At 41.0% G+C, this 14,063-nt stretch overlaps 1 protein-coding gene across 3 annotated transcripts; it reads right to left on the reverse strand.

Moving 5' to 3' along the window:
* Positions 1 to 235: 235 nt before the first annotated feature.
* dpys (dihydropyrimidinase) lies at positions 236 to 14,063 on the reverse strand. 3 transcript variants are annotated; one of them, XM_039619841.1, is made up of 9 exons: positions 13,747 to 14,063; positions 10,849 to 11,007; positions 10,500 to 10,679; positions 8,249 to 8,438; positions 7,815 to 7,971; positions 6,079 to 6,220; positions 5,371 to 5,513; positions 1,508 to 1,715; positions 236 to 894 (listed from the first exon to the last, which is right to left on the reverse strand). In XM_039619841.1, exons 2-9 carry the CDS (start codon positions 10,981 to 10,983, stop codon positions 835 to 837), a joined length of 1,215 nt encoding a protein of 404 aa, XP_039475775.1. In that variant the 5' UTR covers positions 10,984 to 11,007; positions 13,747 to 14,063; the 3' UTR covers positions 236 to 834. The 3 variants fall into 3 exon arrangements, with proteins under 3 accessions (XP_039475775.1, XP_039475776.1, XP_031596092.1); XM_039619842.1 differs by having other exon boundaries at positions 13,689 to 14,063; XM_031740232.2 differs by lacking the exon at positions 13,747 to 14,063 and adding an exon at positions 13,028 to 13,391.

Below are 14,063 nucleotides of genomic sequence, written 5' to 3' on the forward strand. Positions count from 1 at the left end.
GATAAGCTCACACTATGTCTCAACTGGCCCTGTGGCATAATACCACGCCAGCATGCCCGCCCCAATGGGAAGCTGCCACATGATGCTCGATGGCAGCCGCAGACCTTTTTTACCGCGAGAAGGAATGAATGCAGTCCATACATGGGCATAGATGGAGTGTATAATGATGTGTGAGCCTGCTGAATATGCAAACACAGAGTCAGTCTGGGTCAGCGGAATAAATCTTATTACTGCATGCATGTCAGTGTATTTTAATGAGTATTTCATCAAAGGGAGAGGATGCTTTTGGGTGAGAGACAGTTCTGTTACCAATGGCAACTGGCATTTTAGAAGATGGGGGTAAAAAATGCAAAAACATGCTGTGAAGAAGTAAACTCATAATTACACACAACTATAAATGTTGATTTACTATTGTTTTAGAGCACAGAACACAATATACAGTGAAATTGTCTTTTTTTTCTAATCAGAGACTTTTCATTTACTAACCAGGAACTCATGCATAAGCCTGATATGCATTTCTTATGGTGAGTTGCATTATTACATAATGGTGTTAGAAAAAAAATGTATAGTTTGCAGCAGCAGAGTTGGTTTTTGTGATCTGTGTACTCAACAGAGCTGACTGCAGATACAGCTGTATGTGACTCAGTTTCCTCTTCCAGCAGAGCATTGACTCAGGCAGAAATTCAACATGTTATAACCCTCATAGGCTTGAAATGCAAAAAGCTACTCCAAAGAAGGTTGTCTTTAAGAAAACACCCGTTGTTTGTGCATTGGGTAGCTTCTGGGTTGCACTGTTGGAGATTTAAGGTGCCCTTTATGTTCTCAGGTATATGTTCAGACAGAAATGACTTTGCCTTCATAGGGCTTTCTGGTCACAGCTGTAGGTTTCCTCACCTGCAGGCCAAATACAAAGCAGACAGAAACGTTAGGTCATCCTGTGCGTGGCACCTACTCCCAGTCTGGTTGCTTCAAGTTCATACTTGTGAATTAACCACGGAAACTGTTTTACAGCTAAGCAGTCTTTTCATGTCCTCTGTGCAATTCATGTTCTGCACTTGGAACAGGCACAGGAAAATATCAGTTTTAGCAAATATCAGAAGTAGACTGAGTCAAAATCACACCTCGGTGTCCTCAGTCTGTAGTTTCCTGTACAGTTCATCTTATTGAGATATAATTATTTACAATATTCTGGGTAATTTAAAAATTCTCCCTGATGCTGCCCTCTCATGAGAACTGGATGAACCCAGTATCGCCATTTCAGGACCAGGTAATCATCGCTTGATGTCAACTTGATTTTTTTGAGTGCATTTTTTAAGGGCAAATTTTTCGCAAAATCACAACACTTTTGTATATGTATGTGTATACATTACCCATTAAGTTCACATCCAAAAAATGTGGAATTATGTGTTGTGTTTTCACTACTTACTCAGTGTGTAAAGGCTTTAAGTTTGCTAGAAGGTTAACAGCAGGACTTCAGTGACACTTCTGACACTAAGGCTTTACTAACCTGCTCCCGCTGCTTGATTCTTTTGTAAACAAACTCAGAAAATGGTTTTCTGTGGATGAACTGGCCATGTCCTGGTGACACCTTCAGCTGCCCATCCTCATACACCACTTTGCCTCTGGAGATGGTGATGACAGGTACCCCATGACACTCCATACCCTCAAAGATGTTGTAGTCCACAGCCTGGTGATGAGTTTTGGCTGATATTTTCCTACATAAAGATACATTGGCGGCTTTAAAAACAGTCAGTGGAGGCTTTTTATGAGCTAAACTCATTGGTCACATGTAGCCTGCATTAGAAGCAAGATAATTGCCGGATGCTTTCCAAATACCAAAGAAAAGGATAAACCTATTGTGAAAATTTAATGCAGTCCATCCTCATCTGAAACTGATTGAATCAGGCCAAGATGTACTTGCAGTTTGTTCACTGTGCAGCAGTAATATAATGTATTATTCAAAACTTTTGCTCATGTGAGGCTCTTAAAGGCTTACTAAGCACATACACTAAGCTTCTTTCAGACAATAAAAAGGCACCTCAACATTTTCACTGCTGCCTATTACATTATTGTGGCATCTATCCAAAGGCTGCTGCATGAGCACCGCCACATAATATTGCAGCATAGCCAGTATCCAGATATTAAAAAAAACTGTGCAAGCTGGAGCCTGGTGGTAAATATGAATAAAGAAACACAAGAGGGGCAACATTTTTCAGTTCTCAGCAAAACAAATTTAGCATAGCTGTGATGGAGTTTAGTAGCAGAAATTATTAAAGTCATTTAAATAGTGTATAATGACAATGCTGATGTTAAATATATATATAAATATATATATATATATATATATATATATATATCACACTCAACTCCTTGCTGATGCAAATTTCGAATGAGCCAATTACATGTCAGCGACTCATTTACAGCCATCTCTATGGATCACAGAGCGTGGTCTGAAAAAGAGAAGAAATGCAGTGAGCAGCCGTTCTCTGGGTGAAAATGCCTTGATCATACTGGATGTCAGAGGAGAAGGGCCAGACTGCTTTGTCTGACCTAAAAGGAAGTCAAACAACAACTCATTACAACCAAGCTGTGCAGAAGAGTATCTTCGATCACAAAACATGTTGAACTTTGAAACAGATGGCCTACAGCAGCAGAAGACCATAATGGGTGCCGCGCCTGTCAGCTAAGGACAGGAAACTGGGGCTACAGTTCACACGGGCTAACCAACAGAAAATATTGCCTGGTTTGATTTATAAAGAAATTATAGAATTTCTTCGTTTGTTAGGTTTTAGTTTCTGGATTGAAATGTTCAACCTGCAGCTGAACAGGTCGATTTGATCAGCCAAACACATGAGAGTCACCCAATGTGTTTAGGCATGTTGACAAACTTCTGAATTTCTGATGTAAATGGCATCAAATTAATGGGAGTTAATGTGAATTTTTGGCTGTATTATCACAAACAGATTCCATATAATTACTAACTTGACCCCATTCAATCAAAAACTGAAACCAAAGTCACTTTTAAAGTAGGAATTGACTGGACCAATATACAAGTTAGAACCTGTATATTTGCACAACTACGTGAAGTAAGTTGATTAGGACTTGACTGAGCCTTTCTGTAAACTGTAGAAAATCTCTTCATAATAAAAGTATGAAGCGCTCTGCACAGTACAAACTGATGATGTCGAACAAATAAATCATATCTGAGTGAAAGACTAAGTCAGCAGGGAGCAAAGTAAGTGTGACTCAGCTGCTTCCATGAAATGCACCGGATGTCTTTTTTTTTTCATTGACCCCTTTTACTCTCCATTCACAAACATGTTTCCTGTGGATTTGTGAAGCCAGACACCAGGCCTAGTGTGCACTGACAAAAACAAGATGTGTCCTCATTATTCAGCTCACCCAATTATGAGAAACAAGTCAACTGAGTGAGCTTCCTAGGGATTTGTTTTTTTGGGGGGGGGTTATGCAACTGTTTGTGGCCCCTGGTCCCGGATGTTATGAAGTGACACTTGTGCTGACGGCAAATTAATTACACAGTTTCACAGATGAATTCACTGTGCAGCAATCAAATACAATGCACTCTCATGCTTGAAAGGCATTATGACTTCCACAGACATGCACATATGGTAAAGACACTACTTAAATGGACAGCACAGTAAACAGGTGATGTCCAGGAGTGACAGGTCTGAGAGGAAAGACATACTGGAAAGCACTTCATAGTAACAACTGTGGAGTTTATTGGTGCCTGACATAATCCTTTTTTTTTTGTATTATTATCAGTAAATTCATTTACAGAAAATTACATCGGGGTTTAATATGCTCTTCATCAACTCACATCCACAGTTGGTTAGCTCCCTGAGGGACGCAGCCCAGATCCTTCAGCAAGCAGAACGGTGCATTGCTATTTCCAGGTTATATAAGACTGTGCTACAGCACACATGATGCTGGAATGCAAACTGTCTTCATTTGTTCATGTGCCTTACACAACAGCTCACCGTCCTTTGCTCCATATTTCTAACCGGTTCAAATAATACAAAACAATCACATGACCAGTTCTGCGATATTCTGAGCACATTCCTGAAAACAGCCGTAACGCCGTGTATTCTGCACGAAGGAAATTGGTTTAGCTCCCACATGAAATATTCGTCAGTTTCAAAATTCTCACCATGACCCATCAGCATCGTCTCACTTATGCCTTGTAGATGGAGCTTATGTAAGTGTGTTAAAATCTTTTCCTAAAAATATAAAATTACCAAACATAGCAAAAAAGGAACCATTTCAAGATTTTTTTTAATAGAGTGAAGAATTTCATTCATATGTAAATTGTGTTATGCTTTAATTTGCAGCTATAGATAAGTGATGACATACACCGACTTTTGGATGGAGCATAGACGTAATCAGCTTATGTGGAGGGTTAGTGAGTGCGTTAGCGTTGACGTGGCACAGGTTGAAAGATATAGCTCTTCTCTTTTTAGGTGCCTGTATCTATGGCCTACATGCTTAACAGCTAAACTTAAAAACCTTATCGTAGTTAGTGAAGTGCCTGACAACCTTAAGACATGCTCTCAAGTGTGCCAAATGGTTCAGCATCACCGTGTGATGAAGCTCTGATGGAGACAGTGGCGATGTTACCATTTTTAACATCAGGATTTGCATTCATCACGTACATGTTAGGATGCCTGGGTCGTTGACCCAGGGATTTGAGTTTATTGTATTATTTATCATTTCTAGTCTTTGGTTTCTTTGTTAGAGTTCTGTCTTTTGGTTTATGTCTCTGTGTTATCCTTAGTTGCTGTCTCCCCTGTCGGCTATATCCCCGTGTCCAGTCAGTGTCTGTGTCTGCCCTGGTCCCACGTCTCTGTTCCCTCTGTAGTGCCTGTCTGTGAGTCTGTCTGTTGTTCAGTCTGTGTTATGTTTCCTGTTTTACTTTGAAGGTCTCTGTCTTATGTTAATGTGTCTGGTTTTGCTTCCCCTGTTTTGTTAGGCCTGATTTGCCCCAGCTGTGTTTCCCTCCTGTTGCCCATTCCCTGATTGCTCCCTCTATGTATTTAAGCCCTGTGTTTCAGTTTGTCATTGTCGCGATCTACCGTTTATTATGCTGTGTGTTTTGTCTGCTTACCTGAGTTTATGTTTGAAGTCTTAGTTCTGGTACCTTTTTAGTTCAGCATTAAAGCTGTTTTTTGTTTTTTTAGTTTACTTTGTGCCTCCGAGTGTCTGCACTTTTGGGTCCACGATTCCTGTCTGCACACAGCCTACACCTAACAGTACATTTAAAACTCTACGCACACTAGCTGAGGGCTTTCTTTCACTGCTCGATTTCTAAAGATTTCTCCCACACTGCTGAATGACCCGAGCTGGAGTTCTCACCTGGTCATCCTTGGGTCCCATATAACCACATCAGCATCCGAGTTCTTGGCAATTCGGCCTTTCTGCGGGTAGAAGTTGAAGATTTTTGCTGCGTTGCTGCTGGTGACAGCCACAAATCGATTCTCGTCCATTTTGCCACTATGCTGAGGGGAGGAAAAAATGCACAAAGCACCCAGTTTGAGTTAGGGGGCCACACTGGTTGACAACAATGCACAGAATTAGCAGACAAAAGGTCAGTGCTTAACCGTGCTGCAAGCAACTCATTTCTGCCAAAATATCATCTAATGTGTGATTTGTAAGCACTGTTGCGCAAAGTAAATCTTTCCAGTGGCCTTGGGGCAGCTGAGCTGATACACCCTCCCCACAACAATGGCCAGAAAATGCAGTGCTTGCAATCGTGCAGCCATCTGCAGCTCTGAGAGTTTATTGCCTCTTCTGTTTGTGTTGCAGGAAAAAAGAAATATGCATATCATCCAAATAATTGTGAGAAAAGTAGAATTATTAATATTTGATAGTAAAAACAGTGACCCAGCATTAAACATCATTGCACAACGTCATGAATGCAAATCGGCCGGTACAGAGTCAAAAATGTGTATTTGTTACTTTTTCTTATGTGAACATTAACCACGTGGCATCTTTAAAACTTGTTGTCAAGAAACCGGTGCTTTAAAAAAAGACTAAAAAAGTGAGTATATCCTTAGTACTAACCACTCCTTTTTCCCAGATGACAGACATTCTGTCCTCGACACCGTTCACACCGTTAGGGATCTTGGTGAAGTCGTCCTTGCCCAGGGCTTTCTGGCACACAGAGAAGGTGCAGTTGTCCGTCCCTGTCACGCTTAAATCATCACTGGCACAATAAACAGAAGGAAAATGATTATGTCCAAACTGATGATGAAATAACCTAAAAAAATATTTCAGTAACCTTGAGGGTCACTTTGGTCAATTCTAAATCCTCATTTCCCAAAAAGTTGCGACAGCATGTAAAATTAGCAAATCTTATAAACCTTCATTTTATTCACAATAGAATATAGAAAGCTCATCAAATTTTTAAACTGAGACATTTTAACTATTTCATGGAAAATATAAGTTCATTTTGAGCTAATTTGAAACTTACGTATTTTGCAACTAATTAAGTTAATTGACAGAAGTCAGTAATGAGACTGGGTATAGAAAGAGCATCTTAGAGAGGCAGAGTTTCTCATTAGTAAAGATGGGCAGAGGTTCACCAATGTGAAAAAAAAACTGTACAAATTGTGGAACAATTTGAGAATAATTTTCCTCAACGTAAAATGGCTAAAGCTTTCAATATTTCATCATCTACAGAATAAAATATAATCAAAAGATTCTGAGAATCTGGAGAAACCTCAGTGCACAATCGATAAGGCTCAAAATTAATATTAGATGCCCCTGATCCGCAGTCCTTCAGACGGCACCGCATTATAAACATGGACGATTCGGTCATAGGAATAACTGCACAGCCTCAGAAACACTTTCAACACAGTTTGTCATACCATCCAAAATTGCAAGTGAAAGTTGTGTCATGCGAAGATGTCATATGTGAACATGATCGTAAAATGCTAAAATCCCACCTTCTTTAAATCCAACAGACGTGGTATTCAATGTTTGGGCTGCAATAATTGTTCTTTGTGCCACTATCATTTTAAAGATATTAATAAAAGTTTCTCCAGGGTCAATTTGGTTGACCTTGGATGACCAATTTGATCAAACAATTTTTTGGATATTTTTAATCACATAGAACAATGACAGATACAAACTATGTATTTTTTTAAGCTGTTTAGGGCTTGATGCTCCAACCTGAGGCCTGCTGGACCTAACTCGTCAACAGAACCTCTGATTCGGGTCCAATTGATACGCACCAAGTGGCATGCTTTTAAATTTCTTCATAAATGTTCCTTTATTAATATTTTTAAAATGATAGCAGCACAAACAAAAACTTGTAGCAGCACAAACGTAGTACAATTGATTCAGATAAATTTTGTTTGATTTGGATAAATCTGTATTAGCTGATTCTGAGTGGGATCAAGTGGGATTCTGAACTTCTGTACTCTCATAGCCTAAAAAATCTGTAGCTGTAGCCAAAATGCAAACCGAACTGAATTTCAATTCAAATCAGTTTCATTTATATAGCACCAAATCCCAACAACAGTCGCTTCAAGGCGCTTTATATAAGTAAAGACCCTACAACAATAGAGAAAAAATTCCAACAATCAGACTATACCCTATGAGAAACCACTTGGTGAAGGTGGGAAGGAAAAACTCCCTTTTAACAGGAATAAACCTCCAGCAGAACCAGGCCCAGGGAGGGGCAGCCATCTGCCACGACTGGTTGGGGGTGTGGGGAGGGAGACAGGACAAAACACACACTGCACTGAATAAAAACCACCAGCAAGCAATATTGCTGGACTTTCAGTTCTACCTACTTAGCTAGCAGGTCCATAAGGTACCCAGGTGTGCTAGGGTCAGGTCTAAGTGGAGGACCCAGGACAAAGCCAGCAGCATGGGCCCAATCTTTGTGCCAATAGTGGGTACCATCAGTGCCCAACCCAGCTGCAATTGGCTCCCCAAACACTACACGCCCTGTTCAGAAAGAAAGAAAGAAAAAACCTGTGTCGGATGTTTACTAAAACCGAGTATACTTTATTTGCTCGAGAGCAATCAGAAACCTCATGCTGAGATAAAATTCTCAGTGGCTTTTTTTTTTTTTTTTGCCATGGCAACAAAAACAAAATGTGCAAACACTGTATAACTCAATATTATATTAAAACATAAAAAAAAAGAATACTGAAACCAGTTTTGAAGCTCATCATCTCTCAGCCTCACCCTCTTTGAACAGCAGGTGGGAGTCCACACTCACCATCTCTGCGTGCGTTAGACACAACCTTGGCGGCAGATTTACTCATGACATGAACCACATAGAGCGGGCAGTTGACAGCATGGGCGATGGTGATAGCTCGCTGGGTGGCTTCGGCCTCCACCTCTTCTGGCCGACACAGTTCATGGCCTTCTGGTCCTGTGATGCCCATGGACAGCATCTTCTTAGCCCCCTGTCAGTTCACAGCGGGGACAACAAGTCAGGATTAAAGGTTAAAGGAGATGGAAGGTTAACACGGCACAGTGTCACTTCAAGGCAGAGACGGACTGACCAGGCAAACACAGATTTATACTTGATGATCTAAATTGATTCGATTAAATTAAAATTTGCTACTATGAATGACAACATGTGAGTGCCTTACTGTAGTGCTGGCAAGACATTTAACACACTTCCAAGCTGCAATAATACAGTATTCATGTTGGTCTGAGCAACAACAGAGCCACATGAGTTGTTGTTGAGTATTTGCTGCCCCCTGGTGGTAGTGTTTTGCCATGACACTTGAAAAAAATGCTGGAAAATACACATAAGAAATAACAGATCTTTCTCATAGTGGGGATTTTGACTGTCTGAATGTAGCTGCAGTTCTATCTAATAATAATAGAAATGACATCATTAATTTCCAATTCATGTCAATTCAGTGAGCCACCATGACTATTCCTATCCCTCTGGAACTTAAACACCTTAACTGAATATATGGTATTAATTATACCTATGCTTATCCTGACGAAACCTGTCAAAATATCTGTGGGGAATGTTTCTGGTGACAGATAATGAACGGGATTTCATCTTTTTTCCTTGGCATTGCTCCAACATCGCGTATCACGGGGCTTTCAACCAACCTTCTTCATCTTCTTCTTTCAGGGGTAACAGCAGACCATCTGCCTCAATCCCAACATATCCCTATCCTCTTCTGTCAAACCACTCCTCTGAATGGCTTCCTTTACTACATCCATAAACCCCCTCTGAGGTCGTCCTCTTTCCCTCCTGCCTGGTAGCTCCACAAAGTTTCAGTATATCCACTATCCCTCCTCAGCGCGTGTCCAAACCATCTCAGACCTGCCTCTCTAACTTTGTCTCCAACCTGCTCAACCTGAGCATTCCTCCTGATGTACTCATTTCTAATCTTGTCCTTCTGGGTCACTGCCAATGAAAATCTTCAGCCCTGCACACCTGCAGCTCAACCTCTTGTCTTTTTGTTAATGTTACTATCTTCAAACAATACATTATAGCAGGTCTCACTACCATCTTGTAAACCTTCCCTTTCACTCATGCTTCTGTCTTCCTGTCATAAATTATCACTGACATTCGTCTTAATCCAGCCTGTACTCTCTTCCTTACTTCTTGTGCACTGTCCATTGCTTTGGATGGCTGACCATCCATCCATCTTGCCTTCACTACCACTACTCCTTGGATGTTCACCTTTCCACCTGTCTCCCTCTCATTCACACTAATGTAATGTGTGTTGCTTGTACTAACTTTTATTACTTTTCCAGAACATACCTACTGTATGCTCACTATAGATCACAATGTTGTGTGCAAACATCAAAGTCTAGACATAGACTCCTGGCTGACCTCATCTGTCAGTCTGTCCATCACCACTGCAAACAAGAAGGGGCTCAGAGCCCATCCCTGACGTAATCCCACCGCCACCTTGAACCCTTATGTCACTGCACTTCTCACCACTTTTCCCTCTCCTCATACATGTCCTGCACAACTCTCACATACTCCTCTGCCGCTCCTGTCTTCCTCATTCAGTACCACAGTTCCTCTCTGTTCCTCACAGCCACAGTGTTTGTTATTCTTTGGACACAAAGTGAAGCTTAGCTGCCATCAGGGTGAAACATTAACTTAGCATTCCTTCTGGGCTCTGGTGTGTTTATACTCTGACACCGATTACCTGAGCTGCACTTACTAAACCTTCACTGACAGAAAATCAAAACAGCATATAGGCTTGTGTTGTTATGACACAGGTTTTTTCAGCTTTAGTATCTCACCACGCTTAAGCTATTTCATTTATCAAGTTAAACTCTTGACATTTTCAAAAAAAAAATAACCATATTGCTTAAGTTTGAAATGTGAAGTATCAGAACTACTTTGCTATTAGCAACTTTTTTTCCCCCTGTACAGTATAGGCAATAAGTAGCTGTAAGAAAAAAACAAAAATTGTAGCTCATTAATACAAGCAACTTCTTTTTCAAAATGTTTTCATTTGTTTTGTGTGGTTCACACCAACCTCTGCAATCAAATCTCCATTCTCAGCATGAACCTGAGCTATGGCTCCGACCTCCTTACACTGAGCAAAAGCAGCATATAGCTCAGAATCCTGCAGCATAAACACATCTTTATAGGCCATAAACATCTTGAAGGAATTTACTCCTTTCTCTCTGGCCAGAGTCTCCATCTCTTTCTTGACCTAAAAAAGAAAAATGATTATAATAATGGAGACATGTATGGAGCTCTGGGGAAAAGGGGGCTGCAATATTTGGACTGGGCAAACCTACTTGACCTGGTGTCATTAGTTTTAGTGTCTAGACAGTAAATACTAGTAGTATACTAAAACAAAAGGATTCACTCTGATTCACCTTGTCACTCCACCATGTGACCGCAACGTGCAACGAATAGTCGCAGCAAACTTTGGGATCAGCCATCTCACGCCAGCGGTCATGAGCCTCGAGAAGAGACTTGCCCTTCTGGGGGATGACAAAGTCCAGGATCATTGTGGTCCCTCCTGCCAGAGCAGCCTGGTGAAATGCACACATTACCACAGAGATGTAAGTAAATGATTAACCTGTGAAGTAGAAAATGCCTTTTCTGCACAAAACTAAAAAAAGAGATTTGAGTGTGGATACTAGTCCAGATGTTAAAAACAATCACCTTTGTGAATGGTGCCTGAACAAACGATGCTTGACAGATTTCTTATTGTCACTCCCATCAAAATAACACCTGATACAAATGCAACTATTCTGCAAAAACCTACAGCATTCATTACAGACTAGTTGAGCAGTTGTGAGCATCATGTAACAATGACCTCTGATCTGATTTCATCCTGCAGATGAATTCTTTGCGGGAACAAGAAGCCTTTGCAAACTTTCTTCAACTACATTACTTAATCATTATTATATATGGTGGACAGACTAACAGTGGAAAGCACACACTTTGATAAAGTAGGGCTGAATACTTTGCTGATATTTTTAATGAGAACATCCTTGTGCTTGTGCTTCCTTGTGAATTTCCACCAAGTGCTTGGTCATGGTAAATGGACTGGTTCTTATATAGCGCTTTTCTACTCTGTCCGAGCACTCGGAGCGCTTTATTTTTATACAGCTAATTCATTCACCCAATCACACCCATTCACACAAGCACTTCTAAGCTTAAGTGCTAAGTATCTAACATTCACACTCCGATGGATGCATCGGAGAGCAACATGGGGTTAATATTTTGCCCAAGGATATTTGGCATGCAGACTGGAGCAGCCTGGGATCGAACCACCGACCTTCTGGTTAGTGGCTGATCCGCTCTGCCACCTGAGCTACAGCCACAGGGGGGTACTCTGATTTTTGAGGTTTTCTCTCTAATATTGTGGGATCTTTATCTTACAATAAAGTGCCTTGAGGTGTCAGTGGTTGCGATTTGGAGCTACATGAATGAAACTGAATCAAATTGCATTGAGAAGACAGCTAACTCTGACAACAGAGTTACCCCCAGAGTTAAGAAAAACAACTTCCCAACATCTAACCAACGTCTCAAGGAGGTAGATGTATCTGTGTCAAAGAATACAATAAAGAGAGGAATGGAGACATGATGGGAAGAGAAAACTGTGGAGGAGAGAAACAGCTCATGATCCAAAGCACACCTCACCATCTGCCAAACATGGTGGAGGCAATATTATTGCATAGGCATGTATGGCTGCCGGTGGAACTAGTTAAAGTGTTTATTGATGATGTGACTGCTGATAGAAGCAGCAGGATGAATTCTGAAGTGTTCAGGGCAATAATCTCTGATCAGATTCAACCAAATGTTGCAAAATGGATTTGCAGTTCACATTGCCCGAGGTAAAGAAAGGGGATGTTCTTCAGTGGCTAAATCAGTCACCTGATATCAACCCAACAGAGCATACTTTTCAGTTATTAAACACAAAACTGAAGGTAGAGAGAGACACACAAACAACTGAATGTGACTGCAGTAAAGGCCTGGCAGAGCATCTCAAGAGAGGAAACAGCATTCAGTGATTCCGGTGATTGAGCTTCTAGACTTCAGGATGTCACTGACTTAAGGATTTTCATCCAAGTATTAAAAACAGCTTAATATATAAAATTATTTTAGTTTGTCCAATTATTTTTGAGCGTCTAAAGCCCCCAAAAAAAAAAAAAACAAAACAAAAACAAAACACACAAATAAATAAATTAGGCAATATTTTGCTTAAATTCCTTGAATGAAAGCTGTTGTCAAATACTTGTGGAGCAAAACTGCATGTTGATGCTGTTTTAACACAGAGGTGATTCTCTCTCACTGTAGTGTTTTATTTATATTTTATCCCACATTCTTCTTCTTTTCAGAAATTTAATTTTACTCTCAAATTCAAAATTCAGCTTTTGATTAAAAAAAAAAAAGACTTGCATCCATCGCACGCACTTCCACTTCTCATCATAGGTGAAGGTGACTACTCTTATTACCACCTTTTTTGGTTTGCTAAACATAGCCAAACATATCTTGCCAAGCAAAGTGAAATGAAAATGACAGATTAATTTTAAATGAAACTACTTTGGTTCCAATATGGAAGTCGTCCACAGCTCTGGTTCCCATGAACGCCAGTTCCATGTGCGTGTGCGTGTCGATGCCGCCGGGGATCACCAGTTTATCGGTGGCATCAATAACTCGCACTCTTTTTGGAATCTGAAGATTCAGTCCAACCTCAACTATTTTCCCATTTTCGATGTAGACGTCGCTGATCGCGGAGCAGTCCTCGTTCACAACTTTGCCCCCTTTAATCAGGATGCCGCTGGGCTCTTCCATTCCTGCTCCGCGCAACACAGAATGCTAGGACTGCGTAAGGACACAATTTGCGCAAACTGAACCGATCTCTGCGCTGTGACACTGATCCGTCTGTGTACAGTGGAATCAAGAAGCTGTGCCAAAGAAGCTACGCAGGTCAGCTCCAAAGTTCATATGTGTTACGCCCCTAGTCTAGGCGTGTAGAGACGCGCATAAGGTTGGAGGAGAGAGAGACAAATACCCACCCTGATTCCCAAGCCAAACATCCAAAACCAGTTGTGAGTAAAAAAAAGTGATTTTATTGAAGGTAATGAAGCATAGCTCCAGGGTGAACCCAGGCCAAAATAATAAACAAAACCAACTAAGTCCCACCAGAGAAAACTAACTAAACCCTAGGAAAGAAACAAAACAAACAAAAGAAAATACTAACCCTCGCTCCCTAACCCGAAAAACAGGAGAAAGCGGTTCCAAAGAAAAAGGCGGCTCACCCCTTCCGCTTCAGGCTATGGGTGCCCAAACACTAAGTTAATACACGGGGAGCGGCTCTCACAGAACACGCTCACACAAACACACAGCAAAAGTATAGGCTGGAAACCAGGGCCAGCCCAGGACCGGCTGTCAAACTGCTCGCTCGCTCGCTTCTCTCTCTCTCTCTGGCGGGAGCTGTCAGAGCGGCTTTTTGAACGCGGTCACGTGTTCCACGGTCCAATCAGCTGCTCACTACTCTTCATTAGGGGAGAGACCTGCAAAGAGTCTTAAGCACAGTAAAGAGACAGAACAAAACAGCCCACACAGTGTTCTTATG

The sequence above is a fragment of the Oreochromis aureus genome, linkage group 11 (assembly GCF_013358895.1).
Source record: "Oreochromis aureus strain Israel breed Guangdong linkage group 11, ZZ_aureus, whole genome shotgun sequence".
NCBI lineage: Eukaryota > Metazoa > Chordata > Actinopteri > Cichliformes > Cichlidae > Oreochromis > Oreochromis aureus.